Source organism: Gorilla gorilla, chromosome 6, assembly GCF_029281585.2.
Source record: "Gorilla gorilla gorilla isolate KB3781 chromosome 6, NHGRI_mGorGor1-v2.1_pri, whole genome shotgun sequence".
In the NCBI taxonomy this organism is placed as follows: domain Eukaryota; kingdom Metazoa; phylum Chordata; class Mammalia; order Primates; family Hominidae; genus Gorilla; species Gorilla gorilla.
The window spans coordinates 149,932,767-149,950,397 of NC_073230.2; the positions used below are offsets into that span (position 1 = coordinate 149,932,767).

At 36.7% G+C, this 17,631-nt stretch overlaps 1 protein-coding gene across 5 annotated transcripts in view; it reads right to left on the bottom strand.

Annotated features, from left to right (window-relative positions):
- Window positions 1-17,631, bottom strand: part of BRAF (B-Raf proto-oncogene, serine/threonine kinase) — a 212,593-nt gene that overhangs the window by 101,722 nt on the left and 93,240 nt on the right. For all 5 annotated transcript variants that reach the window (XM_055346424.2, XM_055346426.2, XM_019031132.4 and 2 more), the window contains exon 3: window positions 12,579-12,842. In XM_055346424.2, coding sequence (XP_055202399.1) covers window positions 12,579-12,842 — 264 coding nt within the window. The remainder of the gene's footprint in view (window positions 1-12,578; window positions 12,843-17,631) is intronic.

Here is a 17,631-nt window from a genome sequence, read left to right on the forward strand (position 1 = left end):
AGAAACTGGAGGCTACTAGAGAGGGGAGGGCAAAGGTTGAAAAACTATTGGGTACTATGCTCAGTACTTGGATGATGGGATCATTTGTACATCAAACCTCAGCATCATGCAACATACCCAGATAACAAAGCTGTGCATGTACCTCCTGAATCTAAAATAAAAGTTGAAAAAAAATTTTAATAATAATTCTTTCTCCCAAAGTCTATTTCATACAATATTTCCACAGTACTATCAGGTTTCTTAAAGGCTATTAAAAAACAAACAAACAGATTTATCTAGGTACAACTGACATACAATAAACTGCAATGATTTAGAGTACACAATTTGGTATATTTTGAGATTACATATATACCCACGCAACCATCATCACATTCAAGATAATGAACATACCCATCACTTTCTGAAAGGTTCCTTGTGCTCCTATGTAAATCTTCCATCCTGCCATAGTCCTGTGCCCAGGCAAATACGAATCTGTTGTCACTATAGAAGAGTTTGCATTTTCTAGAATTTTATGTAAACTGAATTTTAAAACGTGTAATCATTTTTTGTCTGACTTCTTTCACTCAGCATAATTACTTTGAGATTCATCTATGTTGTGTCCATTAGCAGTTCATTCCTTTCTACCGAGTAGTATTCCCTTTTATAGATAACACCACAATTCAACCATTCACCTGTTTATGGACATTTGGGTTATTTCCAGTTTGGGGCTATGACAAAGCAACTAAGAACATTCGTATACAAATCTTTCTATGAACATATGCTCCCTTTTCTCTTGGGTAAATACCGAGGAGTAGAAGGGCTGTGTGATACGCTAAGTGTACATCTGACTTTTTGTGGGGGTGGACAGGGTCTTGCTCTTTCACCCAGGCTGGAGTGCAATGGTGCACATAGCACAATGTAGCTTTTAACTCCTGGGCACAAGTGATCCTCCTGCTTCAGCCTCTCAGGTAGCTAGGACTACAGATGTACACCACCACTCCTGGCTAATTAAAATTTTTTTTTGTAGACATGGGGTCTCACTATGTTGCCCTGGCTGGTATGGAACTCCTGGTCTCAAGTGATTCTCTCGCCTTGACTTCCCAAAGCACTGAGATTACAGGTGTGAGCCACCATGTCCAGCCTAACGTTTTACATAACTACCATACTATTATTTCACAAAATTATGGTAAAATATACCTAACATAAAGCTTAACATTTCAACCATTTTTAAGTGTACAATTCAGTAGTGTTAAGTACATTCACAATGTTGTGCAACCAATCTCCAGAACTCTTTTCATCCTGTGAAACTAAAACTCTATAACCATTAAACAACTCCCCAGCACCCCTTCCCCCAGCCCCTGGCAAGCACCATTCTACTCTGTGTCTCTGTGAATCTGAACACTCTAGGTACTTCAATAAGTGGAATCATACAGTATTTGTCGTTTTATGACTGGCTCATTTCACTTAACATAATGTCCTTGAGATTTACTCATGTTGTAGTATGTGTTAGAATGTCCTGTTTTAAGGCTGAATAATAATCCAATGTATATACATACCAAATTTTGTTCATCCACTCCTCTATCAACAGAAATCTGGGTTGCTTCTGCCTTTGGCTACTATAGCGAATAATGCTGCTATGAACATGAGTGTACAAATATCTCTTTGAGATCCTGCTTTCAATTATTTTGGGTATATACACAGAAGGAGAATTGCTGGATTATATGGTAATTTTGAGGAACCTCTATACTGTTTTCCATAGCAGTTGCTCCATTTTACATTTCCACCAACAGTGCACCAGGGGTCCAATTTCTCCACACCCTTGCCAACTCTTGTTATCTTCTTTTTTGTCTGATAGCCAACATCCTCATGGGTGTGAGGTGGTATCTCATTGTGGTTTTGATTTGCATGTTCCTAATAATTAGCAATGTTGGGCATCTTTTCATATGCTGGTGGCCATCTGGATATCTTCATTAAAGAAATGTCTGTTCAAGTCCTCTGCCCATTTTTTAACAAGGTTGTATGCTATTACAGGAGTTCTTTATATTCTGGATATTAACCCCTTATCAGATACATGATTTGCAAATATTTTTCCCATTCCAGGTTGGCTTTTCACTCTGTTGATTTATATCCTTTGATGATCAGAAGGTTTAAATTCTGATAATAGTACAATTTTTCCATTTTTTCTTGTGTTCCCTGGGCTTTTGGCATCACGGCCAAGAAATCATTGACAAATCCAAAGTTATGATGCTTTTCTCCTATGTTTTCTTGTAGTAAAAGTTTTATGGCTTTAACTGTTATGTTCAAGTCTTTGATCCATTTTGGGTTATTCTTTGTACATGGTATAAGGGAAGGGTACCACTTCATTCTTTTGCATGTGGATATTCAGTTGCCAACATCATTTGCTGAACAGATTCTCTTTACTTCATGGAGTGGTCCTGGTACCCTTGTCAAAGATCATTTGACCATAAATGTGAAGATTTAGTTCAGGACTCTCATCTGTCTGCATGCCAGTACCACTTAGTTTTGATTACTCTAACTTTGTAGTAAGTTTTGAGATCAGGAAGCATGATGCCCCCAACTTTGTACTTTTTTGAGACTGCTTTGGCTATACGGGATTCCTTGAGATACGGTATGAATTTTAGGATGGACTTTCTATTTCTGAGAAAAAAAAAAAAAAAGCCCGTTGGGATTTTGAAAAGGTTTCATTAAATAAACCGCCAAATTTTATTCCAAAGTGGTTGTACCAATTAAACACTCCTATCAGCAGTGTACGGAAATTCTAGTTCTTTCACATCCCCACTAATACTTGGTATGGCCACTCTAATTTCAGCCATTCTAGGAGGCATGTAAGGGTATCGCGTGCCTATTTAATTTGCATTTTCCTAATGACTAATGTTGAGCGTCTTCTCATGCGTTTATTACCATCCATATATCTTTGATGAAACGGTTCAAATCCTTTGTCCGTTTTTAATTGGGTTGTTTTTTCTTTTTTTTTTTTTTTGAGATGGAGTCTCACTCTGTCGCCCAGGCTGGAGTGCAGTGGCGCAATCTCGGCTCACTGCAACCTCTGCCTCCCGAGTAGCTGGGGTTACAGGCGCCTGCCACCATGCCCAGCTAATTTTTGCATTTTTAGTAAAGACGGGGTTTCACCATCTTGGCCAGGCTGGTCTTGAACTCCCGACCTCATGATCCACCTGCCTCAGCCTCCCAAAGTGCTGGGATTACAGGCATGAGCCTCCGCACCCAGCCGTTTGTTTTCTTACTATTGAGTTTTCAGAGTTCTTTATATATTCTACATGTCCTTGATCAGATATATGGCTTACAAAGATTATCAATCTGTGGTTTCTCTTTTTATTCTCTTAATACTGTCTTTTGAAGAGAAGTTTTACATTTTGATTAATCCAATAAACTAATACGTTCATTATAGACTGTGCTTCTGGTGTCATATTTAAGAAATCTTTGCCAAACCCCAGGTCACAAAAATTTTCTGTCGTGTTTTCTTCTGCAAATTTTAGGTTTAATTTTTACTTTTCATTCCTTCTGTGTTCAATTTCCTTTATACAGTAAACCTTCTTGGACAATTCCTTCAAGCAGAACCTATGAAAAGTGAACTCCTTCTCTGGAAAGGACTTTATGGTGCATTTGCCCAAGTCAACCTAATCAAATTTATAGCTTAGCTTAGCTGAGAGATTTACAGGTACCTCTCAGTACTTTGAGTATATTATTCTATTGTTTTCTGATTTCTACAACTGCCGTAAAAAATTTTCCTAGTCTAATTATAATTATTTTCTATATAATTTTTTCCCTGAGTGCTTTTAAAACTATATTCTTTGGTTTTATTATGTCTATACTGGATTCAAATTGTTTGTCCAACTCAGAGATTGCGCTTCCCAAATCGTTAGATTTATGTCATTTGTAAATGTTAGCCCTAATTTATTTGAATTTTTCTCTACTCATTTATTTCTATTCTTACCTTCTGGAACTCCTTTGAGGCATATAATGCTCACTCCATTTTTCATACTGCTTAACCTCTCTTTTATATTTTCTATAACTCTCTTTCTTTACTTTCCAGAGTTCACTAATTCATTCTTTGGCTGGGTTTAATCTAGCTTTACTTTATTCACTGAGTTTTTTAAATAAATATTTGAATTTCTATGTGACATTTAAACATCTCCTATGTAATTTGCTGTAACTAACTTGACATACTGAAATTTTACTTAAAGTGTTATCTTGCTACATCCTCAAATGAGTATCAGTATGTTCACTCTTTTTTCCTAGAGATAACTGTTTCTTTTGAACTTTCTACATTTCTTTTTTTCTATGTTGTTTTAATTTTTCCAACTCTATTACAAAAAATTTCAGACAGAAAATCTGAACAAATGGTACAATTAACATCGAAATTTTCTTAGATTCTAAGATTATCTTTTCATATTTGCTTTTCTCTTTCTCTGTATGTTGATTTCCATCACACCATTTGAAGTTAAGTTACAAAGTAACTGACAGAGATAGAAATAAAATAGTGGTTATTTTTAGTGAATTGGGAGGGGCACAGGAGAACCCTCTAAAGCATCAGGAAATGTCCTACATCTTAATCTACATGGTAGTTACACATGTAAAAACTCTGAGCGATATACTTCAGATTTGTACCCTCTACTGTGTATAAGTTCCATCTCAAAAAAGCAAGGGTTTGCGGGGGAAGTTGCAGTCATCCTAACACTTTACTCCTAAATACTTATGCATGTAATTCCTAAGAACAAGGACATTCTCCTATATAATTACATTACCATCCTCACATTTAAGAACGTTAATTCCATAACAATATCTAGTATTCAATCAATGTTAAAAATTTCCCAAGTCCCAAGAATGATTCTTCCCCCCTCAGGATTACACACTGCATTTGGTTGTTATGTGCACTTGGTCTTGTACAGTGTGGAATAATCCCCAACCTTTTTATTGTCCAAGACATTAACTTATCAAGGAGTCTAGGCCTATTGTCTTACAGGAAGTCAACATTCTGAATTGTCTAATTGTTTCCTCACGGTGCTTACCTTTTTCCTCTATCCCCTGTGTTTCTTATAAAATAGAAGGTCCCAATCCAAGCAAGAATACTTCATAGATGATGAGGTTTAAATCAAGACTACCTAAAAGTTCTACTTGGTTCTTTCTTAGGAGTCTAACCCTGCTGTTTTAAGTCTGCTAACTCACTGACTGTAGACTGTTTCCTTGCATGTCTTACAACTTGAGATCTTGAGATAGTCAGTAAAGCATTATTTCTGTGAATTCTATGAGACCTAGACGGGCCGAGGGAGGGTTTCCATTGCTTCTGTGCAGTGCCTGAGTGCTATTACCACTCCAAGACCAGTCGTTATGTCCACTTCATGGCTTGAGGGTTCCTGGACAACGCAGGCAGTATAAATTTGAATCCCACACATTGATGAGAATAGGTCCATAGTTAAAAAGTCACAGGGGAAACTTTATTTAGAGTACTGTCAAAGACAGTCAAGTTTATTGTTATCTTTATGTATTCTGGTAATAGATTTCAGCCTTTCACTGAAGGTAATGTCCTTCAAAGGGTCAGCTTTATGTGAGAATCTGGGTTTCAACTACCTTTGTGACACAGGCTGAAGGCCCAGTGTTGTATTCCCACACATTGATATTCACATCCTTTGTTCCAGAGTGACAAACCGGCCCACCTGAGGCCACGACCGCAGAGGTCAGCAAACTTCTTCCATAAAGAACCAGAAGTTCTGTAGATTACACTGTGATGTACAACTGCTCAACACCGCTGCTAAAGCATGAAACCAGCCACAGACAACATATAAACAGATTAGCATTGTTGTGTTCCAATAACATTTTACTGATGGACACTGAAATTTTATTTTGTTTTTTTTTTTTTTGAGATGGAGTTTCGCTCTTGTTGCCCCGGCTGGAGTGCAATGGCGCAATCTCTGCTCACCGCAACCTCCACCTCCCAGGTTCAAGCGATTCTCCTGCCTCAGCCTCCCAAGTAGCTGGGTTACAGGCATGCGGCACCACACCCGGCCAATTCTGTATTTATAGTAGAGATGTGGGTTTCACCATGTTGGCCAGGCTGGTCTAGAACTCCTGACCTCAGGTGATCCACTCCCCTCAGCCTCCCGTGCTGAGATTACAGGCATGAGCCACCGTACCTGGCCAAAATTTGTATTTTGTGTGATTTTCATAGATTATGAAATACTATTATTCCTTTAACTTTTTTCAAGCATTTAAAAATGTAAAATCCATTCTTAGTTCACAGGCCATAAAAAAATAGATGGTGGGTTAGATTTGTTGAGGGTTATAGTTCAGCGATACCTTAACATATCAGCTCCTATGCTTTTCTGGTTTTTTCAACTCCGTCTTTGTTTTCACCCTCTATAGGTTTTTCTATTGAGCTCAGCTATACATTTAAATAAGCATATTTTATTCAGCATTTCTAGTTGAGAGAGATATTTCTAGACCTACTAGAATATTGCAATGTGGTATACATAAAGAATAAGTAAGTAATATCAGAGTTTCCAACAGCTTTCCTTTTCTCAATTATAATACCTCTCAGAAAAACCTTCAAGTACAAGTCTTTTCACAGGCTGCATTGTACTACATGGTGTGGCTGTACCATGATTTATACAACCATTTCTCTACTGATGACATTCTATATTTTTTTCTTATTACGATGATTTAACAAATATCCTTGTACAAATATTGGTGCTTTTATGTGCTAAATTCCCAATAGATGGAGTACTGGCTTGGAAGATACAGTTCTTGTAAATTTTGACAGATATTATCAAAGTGCTCTCCAATAAGCTGTGATACTTCACATTTCTATCCTTAACTAAGGGAGCAGTTTTCTCACTACACCCCTGCCAATAATAATTTATATTTTGCCAGACAGATGAAATGATCTCATAGTTTTAATTTGTACACTCACAACTGACTGACTGCATCTGAACAGTGTTCACATGCTTTACTGTTCATTTGGATTTCATCTTATACGAACTGCCTATTTATATCTTTTCCCTATTTTTCTGCTGGGTTTTGTCTTTTTCTTGCCAATTTTGAAGTGTTCTTTGTATATTCAGAAGACTATTTACTTCTTGGTATCTGGGCACCAATGCTGTTTCCAAATTTATACAGACTATTGACTCTGTTAAGGTTTTTTTTTTGTGGGGGGGGGCATACATAATTTCAAAATTGTATTTAATCCATCTGTCTCCTACAGCTTTTGAGCTAATTAAGTTTTGATTAAGATAGTGACCTCAACTCCTAGATTTTACATGCAGCCTACTAGATTTTTCTTGAAAAATTTACATTTTTTTTTTTGGTATTTAATCTCTTGATTCTGATAGAATTTACTTTTGTAAGCTGTCTAAGATGTGGGCCCAATTTTATTTTCTTCTACATATGCCAGCACCAAAAATTAAATAATTCACCTTCTTCTTACTGATTGAACCATTTTTTTCATATTACATTTTCTGAAATTCTGGGATCTATTTCTAGATACCTATTATATTCTACTGAAATAATTTTCAGTCCCTACATACCCAAAGTGTCTTACTTTTAATATTAGCTTGGCTATTAACTTCCATCAGATCTTTAATGGCCCTGATCCACTGCCTTCTAGCCCTCCGTTTGCCAATGAGAAAACGATCCAGTTTTCATTCTCCCATAGATTACCAGTTTATCTTTCTGAAAAGGTTCTCTTTCAACTTTCGAATTATACAGCAAGTATCCAGGTCAATCTCTGTTTTTGTTTTCCTGTTGACAGTCAGTTGCCCCTATCTATCTGAAGGCTGGTTTTTGTTTAATACAGGAAAATTTTCCTGTATTATGTCTGTGAATACATCTTCCCTCTATTTTTGTTTGCTTCTTTATTAAACAGAAGTTGGAACTTTTGCTCTCTCCATGTCTCTTATCTTTTTTCTCATATTTGCCCACTTTATCTCATATCTTAAAAGGTATGTCTTTAGCTTTACTTTCCAAAATACTTATTAACTCTAGCTATCCTAATATTTGGCCTTTCTGTTTAACAAAAGTCAACAATCATACTTTCAATTTTCACAAACTCTGTGGTCCTCTGAATGACTCAATTTTTATATCAAAGTGATTTGGCTTCAAGAATGAAGTACATCCCGAGCTATAATATTTTTACATCTTCTAGTTGCTTTCTTTTCTTGAGTTTTCTCTGTTGCTGTTGGTGTTCTAGTCATATTTATAAATAAAAATTAGGTTGATTTGGTGTGGACTTACTCCTGTACAGTTGTATAGGTCCAACAAATGGCAAGTGGTTTATTATGTTGACAAACTCTGATATTGTGGTTTATAATAATATATATTTTGGTCTTCAACCCATTGGCCTCCAACCCCAGTTCTAGGCACAGAGCTCCTAAAACTCTTGTAATTTCCTGAGTGATCAGGGTGCCAGGTGCATCTTTTGTTCTCATATTTGTCTTTGACCTTGGTTCCTGACACAGAGCTCTGATTCCCTTGGAATTTCCTAGGTGATAGGAGCATCTTTTGTTCTAACGAGGTGACTTTTGGTGGGTTCCTGAATGGAAGGTGGTCAAAAGAAAGACCAAGCCATAATGTGAACTTTCAGCCCCATCCACCAACCTCTGAGAAGTGGGGAGGTCCTGGAGATTGACCTAGTAAATATCACACCTATATGATGAGGCTTCCATAAAAATCACTGAAATGCAATGTTCCTAGAGCTTCCAGGGTGCTGAACATTTGGAGGTAGTGGAAGGTGATGCTCCTAAAGAGAGCACAGAAGCTCTGCATCCCTTCCCACATACCTTTCCCTATGCATTTCTTCCATCTGGCTGTTCGTCTTTTACCTCTTGTAACATCCTTTATAGCAAACCAGCAAATGTTAAGCGTTTCTTGAAGTTCTGTGAGCTATTCTAGCAAATGATCAAAGATTAGAAGATGTGGGAATCCTTGATTTATAGCCAGCTGGTCAGAAGTGTAAGTCACAACCTGGAACTTGGGACTAGCATCTCAAGAGGGGGACAGTCTTGTGGGACTGAGCTCTTAACCTGTGGGGTCTATGCTATACCTGGGTAGACAGTGTCAGAATTGAGTTAAATTGAAGGCAACTTAACAACAATTGCAGACAATTGGGTAGAGACACCCAGTTGATTATCTACAGAGAACTGGAGATTGCTTGGTGGGGAAAAACACCCCCACACATCTAGTCACAAAAATTTGTTGTGTTGACAGTATAGTAGGAGAAAGCAGTTTGTTTTCCAAACAGATTACTAATGGGTACAGACGTGAGAAGAAGTCTGGTATATTCCAGATGGAAGCAGAGTATTATTTTACTCCTCGGTAGATTAACGTTTACTTTTTACCCCACTGGATTTCTCTGAGGTTCAGGGACATCTGATGTTCAGTTCCACCATTTAAACACACACAGCAGTCACACAGAACTCTCCAGGCAGAAATTTTGTTTAGAAAACGACTTTTAGAGCTTTTTCATGGAATAAATGCTATAAATTATTTGTTCCATATATACAGAAGAGGAACTAACAGGATCCCCTTGTTGTACAACTCCAGGAGGCAACATTCACATCTCTATGGACATGTGCAATGTAAGGCTATACTGGGGACTCAGGACTCAGCAACCCATTATCAGATGTCTCAAAATATCAGGCCATGACCTTTAAACATTTTTTTTTGAATTCAGAATTTCAATGTTTTTAGTTGAGGTTTGTTTTGGTTCTCCACAGGACTCACAACTAACACACATCTTCAAAATATTCATATTTACATCACCAGCTCGATTTATGAAGACACATGACTTTGTCTTCCTGCCAGAGCAAGACCTTCGACTAATTACTCTGACGACTACCCAAGAGGCAAATCCACTTCTTTGTAATCTGCTGACTATGCTATCTGCTTCATCAGGATTTTGCTAAGAATGGCTCCCTTCATGTAAGAATCTAGCTCCTAGTATTTTGTTTGGTTTTCTATTTTGGCTTATTTACGTAACCATTCATATATTTTCCATCTTCCAGGAATTCTTAAAAATTTCTAGTTCTCTGACAGAATCCTATCCTGTTTTATTATTCTTTTTACATATCTTTACTATCATTTCAATGAAATTTCTGGAAAGCAACAAAGATATAAAGGCAAGTGTTTAGTGTGCTATCTTGGACTACAAATCTAAGTCCACTTTAAAAAACATAATCTCATTCTTGGTACTTGATTTCATTTGCTGCTAGTAGGTTCTACTGCCCTTTGTTCCTGAGTGTTCAGGACAAACAGAAACATGTATTTTGACAGAGGAACTGTCATTCACTACCACAAACAATTTTACTTAGAATGTGAATTATCCCGGCTGAGAAGATGTATGTAAAGTCCTTAGCACAGAACTTGGAACACAGCATGGCAAATGCTCAAATAGTAACTGTTAATGTTAATAAGAATTGAGGGAAGAAAAGGAGAGGAAAAGAGGTAGTTAAGAAAAGGGTTAACAGATTCAGATAAAAGAGAGAATGGCAAAATAACGTTCTTGAAAGAGTTTAATACCACAAACCCATTTACTGATGATTCATAAGGCCTTTTAAGTTCACGATATACAGTTTTTCTGAGTATTGAATACGAATTGTTAAACTGGGAGTATGACGGACAAGAACAAGTTACTTATTTAATCTAAGCCTAGCCAGGATAATTAAGGTAAGCCTAGTCAATTGCCTAATAGTTATTCATTTATGATCATTTTACATCTTTGAAGAGTCTCAGTTGTTTTTATTTCTTTTTAAAAGGGAAATTATAAGCTTTAGTGATACTTGTAAATTTCTCTTGGCCTCTCTCATAAATATGAGGAGGCTAGTTAAATTTTTTTTTTTTTTTTTTTTTTTGAGATGGAGTCTCGCTCTGTCGCCCAGGCTGGAGTGCAGTGGCGCGATCTCGGCTCACTGCAAGCTCCGCCTCCCGGGTTCACAGCACTATCCTGCCTCAGCCTCCAAATTAGCTGGGACTACAGGCACCCGCTACCACGCCCGGCTAATCTTTTTGTATTTTTAGTAGAGCCAAGGTTTCACCGTGTGTTAGCCAGGACTGTCTCAATCTCCTGAACTCCTGACCTCGTGATCTGCCCGCCTCAGCCTTCCAAAGTGCTGGGATTACAGGCGTGAGCCACTGTGCCCGGCCGGAGGCTAGTTAAACTTAATCATTAGGTTGAGAAATTTGAAAGGCTCCAACAACCCCAATTTTACATTTGTATACAGAAACTCACAAAATTACTAAGTTGAGTGGAACCTGGAAGGAACAATACCGTGATGAAGAGAAGGGAAACGCATGGGACTGAAGAACGCATTTCCCACTTTCTGCTCATGAATACAGACAATAAAGAATTAATTTAAGATCTACTGGGGATGGGATGTTTGCCAGTTTTGTTGGGCTGCTTCGAAGTTTATCTATTTACAGATAATTCATATGTTGATATTCCCCTTTTAAGTGGGGCATCCCTGGAAAGATATGCTTAGTAATACCCCATCTTAATGTGGGAAAAATAATTTTAATTTCATTCTACCCAACAGAATAAAGAGAAAGGGTAGGAGAACTGGATTTGTTTTACAAATTGATTTGTAATTCTGTACAATGAAAAATTAGAGTCTATTTTTTACAACCAACTTTTGTCTGTACGTGGAAAAAGGGCAGAAAAAGTATGACTTTTTATTTTATTACTTTTTATTCCCTGACAATAAATGATGCCTTTAGAAAGCCATATTTCCTAAGATAAAAACTTACAGGCTGGTAACTCGTAACTCCATTAGTTTTCTAAACTCATATGCAGGAATTCTTAACTTCTGAAAGTAAAATGCCTCTATAATAACATTTTTTTTTCAAGTCAGAAAGGAATTTTTGGAACATTAAACAATGACCAATTGCACTTTTGATTTCTGTTGTCAGAGAAAAAAAATGAAAAATTTTGACTTCAGTTGTATTTGGAATTTTTATCGTCAAAAGTAACCATAGACATTTAAAAAGTAGTGATGTATACAGATGGGTTACTTATTAAGTCTACTAACAATATTCGTTGCACTTAAGGATTATAGACCACCCACAATAATTCCACAGATTTCTCTTTAAATGCTTCAAATGTTACTTACAGGGTACGTTGTTCCAATGGTAATACTAATATTCAACAATTAAAAATGAAGTAGATGAGGGGAAACGTATCAATCACACTGAACGTTCAACATCTGATAATATAACTCAGAAAGGCGATTTCTCAAGGGTGAAGAATGAGTCTTACCTGACACACATTAGATAATGAACAAGCTCAAGTCTTAAAATCCTGATTTATTTTAAACTAGTGCTTAGACATGACTGTGGTTCAAGTTTGGCAGACAGGTTTAAATGTCAAATCCAACACTAGAGACAATACCATTTATTTCAGTTAAGGAATATAGACTTTGCCACCAAATAATTATATATTTTTCATTCCTGCATGACATGGATGCCTCTATTTGCATGACCTCTGAGTATGAAGTAATAATATGTTAATTTTCAACAACTGATTTGTCTGAAAAATACAAAGAAACAGCAAAATGGTGATATTAAAACGGACTCACCACTGTCCTCTGTTTGTTGGGCAGGAAGACTCTAACGATAGGTTTTTGTGGTGACTTGGGGTTGCTCCGTGCCACATCTGTGGGATTTTGAAAAACTGAAAGAGATGAAGGTAGCACTGAAAGGCTAGAAGAGGAAGAAGATGTAACGGTATCCATTGATGCAGAGCTAGAAACAGAAAAATCAGTTCCGTTCCCCAGAGATTCCAATAACTGTTGTTCTCTTTGTTGGAGTGCATCTAGCTTGCTGGTGTATTCTTCATAGGCCTATAAAATAAAGCAGACTTATATTCAATCCGGACTTTGTCCTGACATTAACAAAAGAGAATATAAAATTTTAGCCTTTGATTATAATCTTTTCACCAGTTGATAGGGTTTTAAGTTTCAAATTACAAAATAAGTGCCAGAAATACTATAAATGAATACTTTCACCTTTAAATTGATAAATTCTTTGTTATTAGACACTACACTATATTACACCTGATAAATTCGACCTATACATATGTGATATCTAGATGGTCTATGAATAATAAAAAAGCACAGTATTTCCAATTTTCTGGTCCACTTATATTTACCTTCCAAATCATGTCTAACGTAAGATAAAACACTGTATCAAGGAAAAGTGTTCCTCCCATTAAAAGAATTATTTTGTCCCGGAAAAGTTGTAGGCATATGAATTCCATTCGTTCTCTCTCTCTCTCAACAGAAAAAGAAGTTGAAAAGGACATGAGGTATTAAAGATTTGTCCAAAAAAACCCCAAAATTTAGGACACAGTACCAGATCTCACTGTTAGTACCAAAACCTCCTTAATAGGGTTTAGAAGATGTGTGTAACTGCCACATTCTTTCTGGAATAGTTATCAGTTAAAATACTTTATTCTTCTCAGTATGGCTGTTTGATGACTTCTTTCCCCACCTAATGCTGCTCAGAGATTGGAACTAGTATGCAAAGCCGTAAGCCTTGTGAAAAAAGAAAAAAAAAAAAACAGAATTGTATTTGAAAATGTGGCTTATACCCTACAGCCAAGAAATTCTGGGGCTACTATCCACCAGAGTATCTTCCTAGAAGTTTCATTTGATGAGGGCTATAAAGTCAAGCAACCATACAAGATATCAAATTTTAAAAGAACAGAATGACACTGAACGAATTGGAATATACAAGTCCATAGTTCTTTTAGGCATTGGTAATCCCCTCACTCACACCATGCTCTACTATTTCTACCTACCATCTCAAATAGATGCAATACTACAAACATTTATGAAAGAGAGAAGCAAATATTTTAAAATGGCCTTTCCCGTCTCTCAAGGAGTTTACTGTTGGGCAGTGGAGTAGGATGGGTGTATTTTTATTTTTGTAACTGCTGTACATGAGAAATAAACAATATTCTTGACACAAAGTAATAATGAGGAAGGAGGACAGCCTTGAAAGGTTGGCATTTAGATGGATGAAGAAAGTAGGGAGGAAGGAGTCCTCTATATGGGAAAAATTCTGTAACAAAGAGTTTGTTTTTTCTGTAACAAAGGCGAGAAAGTTTAAGACACATGAAAAACTATAGATTGGTATAGCTCAATGTCATACAATACCTGGGACATAGCAAAAGATCAATATATGTTTGTGAAATTTAAATGAAGCTTTAGCAGCATCCCTGTTTTCTTAAAAAGGAAAGAAAGAAATTTAAATGAAAAATAGGTAGAGAAACAATAAGGCTGAAAAGGTGAAAGGGAATAGATTGTAGAGGGTATATACGCCATGCTATCAAGTCTGAATGTGAGGGAGGAAGGGAGAATTATAAAATGTAGAGGAGAATGAAAGAGAAATTTCATTTCAATAAGGGCCACAGGACCCTGCTATGCTGCATCTTACCACATAATTTCGAACAAATAAGGGGGGCAGGGAATAGTAACAAGAGCTACTGAGGTAAGAGATTTAAACTTCATCAAAAGGTCTTCTTTGTTTACAGCCTGCTAGTTGCCCTACCCAGACCCTGTTTCATAGTAGATGAGGGCATTATAAACAGATAGATTCCAAATTTTCTGAGCTACAATTTGGTTTAGCTTTCAGTACCAAGGCCTAATTACTTAAGCATACTTCTCTCAATAAAATTTATTTATTGAGCCTTCAATCACTCAGTAAATATATACTGATACATGTGCTTGGCACTGTTAGGGCTCAGACTACAACCACACATAAGACAAACACAATTCCTACTCTTTGAAGATCACATAAATGCAGTCTGGAACACAAAGGTTCCTCCTGCATGGATAGAATATTCTTATTTACTGTCACCTGAGCAAGTACAGTTACTAGACAAAATAAACCTTAGGAAAAGTAATGAACAGAACAATTTTCCAAACATATTTCCTTACCAAAATGTTAGCTTTAATTTTTGAAAGTATACTGATCCCTCCATGACAGATTATAAACTATCACTTCACCACATCTATCAATAGCTTTTCCTTTTGTTAAATACAAAACATCTACTTATTCCATCTGTCCCTATCCTCAAAGCTGCAATCTACCAAGGCCCCTGGCTCATTTTACCTACTGCCCTTGCTGCATTCAATATGAACGTCAATTACTCTTTTAACACTGCCATAGATTTCTCTAAACCTCTCACCTCTAAAAGCATTTATTTCCATTCTACTTTTAAGACCCGGAGAAGCATCACAGTCTTTACAAAAGCAATAAAAATGATGAAAAGATCTCGATTTAGAACCTCACGCACCCCTGGGGCACACATACTTATCCCAACTTCTTAAATGTCTATCTCATTACATTAATCTGTTCAAGGTCAACATTAATCTCTCAAACAGTTGCTAAGATTTGGCCATTGTTGTCTTCCTTCACATACTTTGCGGCTCACAACTACAACAATGACATTGGTGATATCTTAAGATTTTCTGGCTAATTCTTGTTATTTTATCAACTAGCTTGCCAGATACAAATTTTGGGTAAGTCTGACCATTCAATTGTTCTATTTTTTCCTGTCAGGTTACCACATACTGTTGGAGAAAATAATAAAACTGGTCTAATTAGTTCTACGATCAATTTATGGAACTTAGATTTGCCTGGTCCTTCACACTACTGCCTGAAAATCATGCTTGTTTTTAACATCATATTATAGTCAAAACAGTTATTCCAATCTTCCTAATTCTTCTCTGGATCTTAACTTCATCCTTCAACTTTTAATTCACTCTGAAAATAACATTACCTTCAAATCCACTCTGAAGATCAAAGTCATCAAATGAAAAGTTTACTCTACTTCTTTATCTACATAATTCTCCACATCTTTCCCCATTCTTCTACTCTCACTTCAGTGCTAATATTGGGTGTTTAGGGCCTTAGTCTACCATTCCCTCAGTTTTCTCTCATATCATCTACTTTTCCCTTTTCCTCTGTTTTCTCACTCTACTAATATGAGCAAGCCACTCCAACATATGTGCAAACCTCAACCACAACCACCACCACCATTTCTTTTGGTTATTCAAGATGCTGCAGATACCAGATACCACTTCTTCAGGAGACAATTTTTCAAAAACCCTATTCCTTCTCATCAAAACTCTAAATATTTTTCAAAAAGTCTAATTCTAAGCTCTCTTTGTTAAAATCCAGAAGAGGTATCCTTTCTCTTTATCTCCTTTAGAATATTTTATCATATTCTTCTTTATATGGCAAATTTTTCTCAACTTCAAAATAATTTTGTGAGGATTAAATGAGATAATACAAGTAAAACAAATTATTGTAGAGACTACCACATAGCAAAAATCCAATAAATATTTGTATTAGTAATAATTGATAACCTGGGAGGCGGAGGTTGCAGTGAGTTGAGATCACGCCACTGCACTCCAGCCTGGCAACAAGAGCAAGACTCCATCTCAAAAAAAAAAAAAAAAGAATCTAAGAAGACTTAATATCATTAAAATGACAACGCTTCCCAAGTTGATCTACAGATTCAATGCAATCCTTCTCAAAATCTCAATTTTTTTTTGTAGAAACTGACAAGCTGATCTTAAAATTCATATGGAAATACAACGGACTTGAAATTATCAAAACAATCTTATAAAAGAAAAAAGAAGTTGGAGGACTTATACTTCCTGATTCCAAAACTTAACTATAAAACTATAGTAATCAAGACAGTGTAATAATTTTGGAATAAGAACACACATATAGAACAGAATAGAACAAGGTACAACTAGTAAATCCATAAAGGCAAAAAGTAGATCAGTGGTTGTCAGGGGCTGGAGGGAATGACTTCCAATGCATGAAGGGTTTCTTTGTGGGAATGATAAATATATTTTAGAATCAGATAGTGGTGACAGTTGTCCATTGTGTAAATACACTAAGAACCACTGAATTACGCACTTTAAAAAAGTGAATAATATAGTATGTGAATTATTTCTCAATAGAACAAGAAATAAAACCTTACATTTACAGTCAATTGATTTTTTTTTTTACAATGCCAGCAAGACAATTCAATGGAGAAAGAATGGTCTCTTCAACAACTGGCGCTGGTACAACTGAATATCCATCCACACACAGAAGAATGAAGTTGGGCTACTACCTCACAACATATCCAAAAACTAACTCGAAATAGGCCAGGCATGTTGGCTCACGCCTGCAATCCCAGCTCTTTGGGAGGTCAAGGCTGGAGGATCACTCGAGGCCAGGAGTTCAAGACCTGACTAGGCAACATAGACTCCATCTTTACAAAAATTAAAAACAAAACAAAATGGGTCACATATCTATTATATAATTGAGCACCCTCATTTTTCTAAGAAAAAGTTTAATTATTTTTTTCTTTCCTCCTCCTCCCCACTTCCTACTTAGCTCTTTAGAAATGCAATTATATGCCAGGGGTGGTGGCTCACACCAGTAATCCCAGTACTTTGGGAGGCCAAGGCAGGCAGATCACTTGAGCCCAGCAGTTTGAGGCTAGCCTGGGCAACATGGTGAAACCCCATCTCTACAAAAAATACGAAACTTGGCTGGGCATGGTGGCATGCATATATAGTCCCAGCCACCCAGGAGGCTGAAGCGGGAGGATTGCCTGAGCCC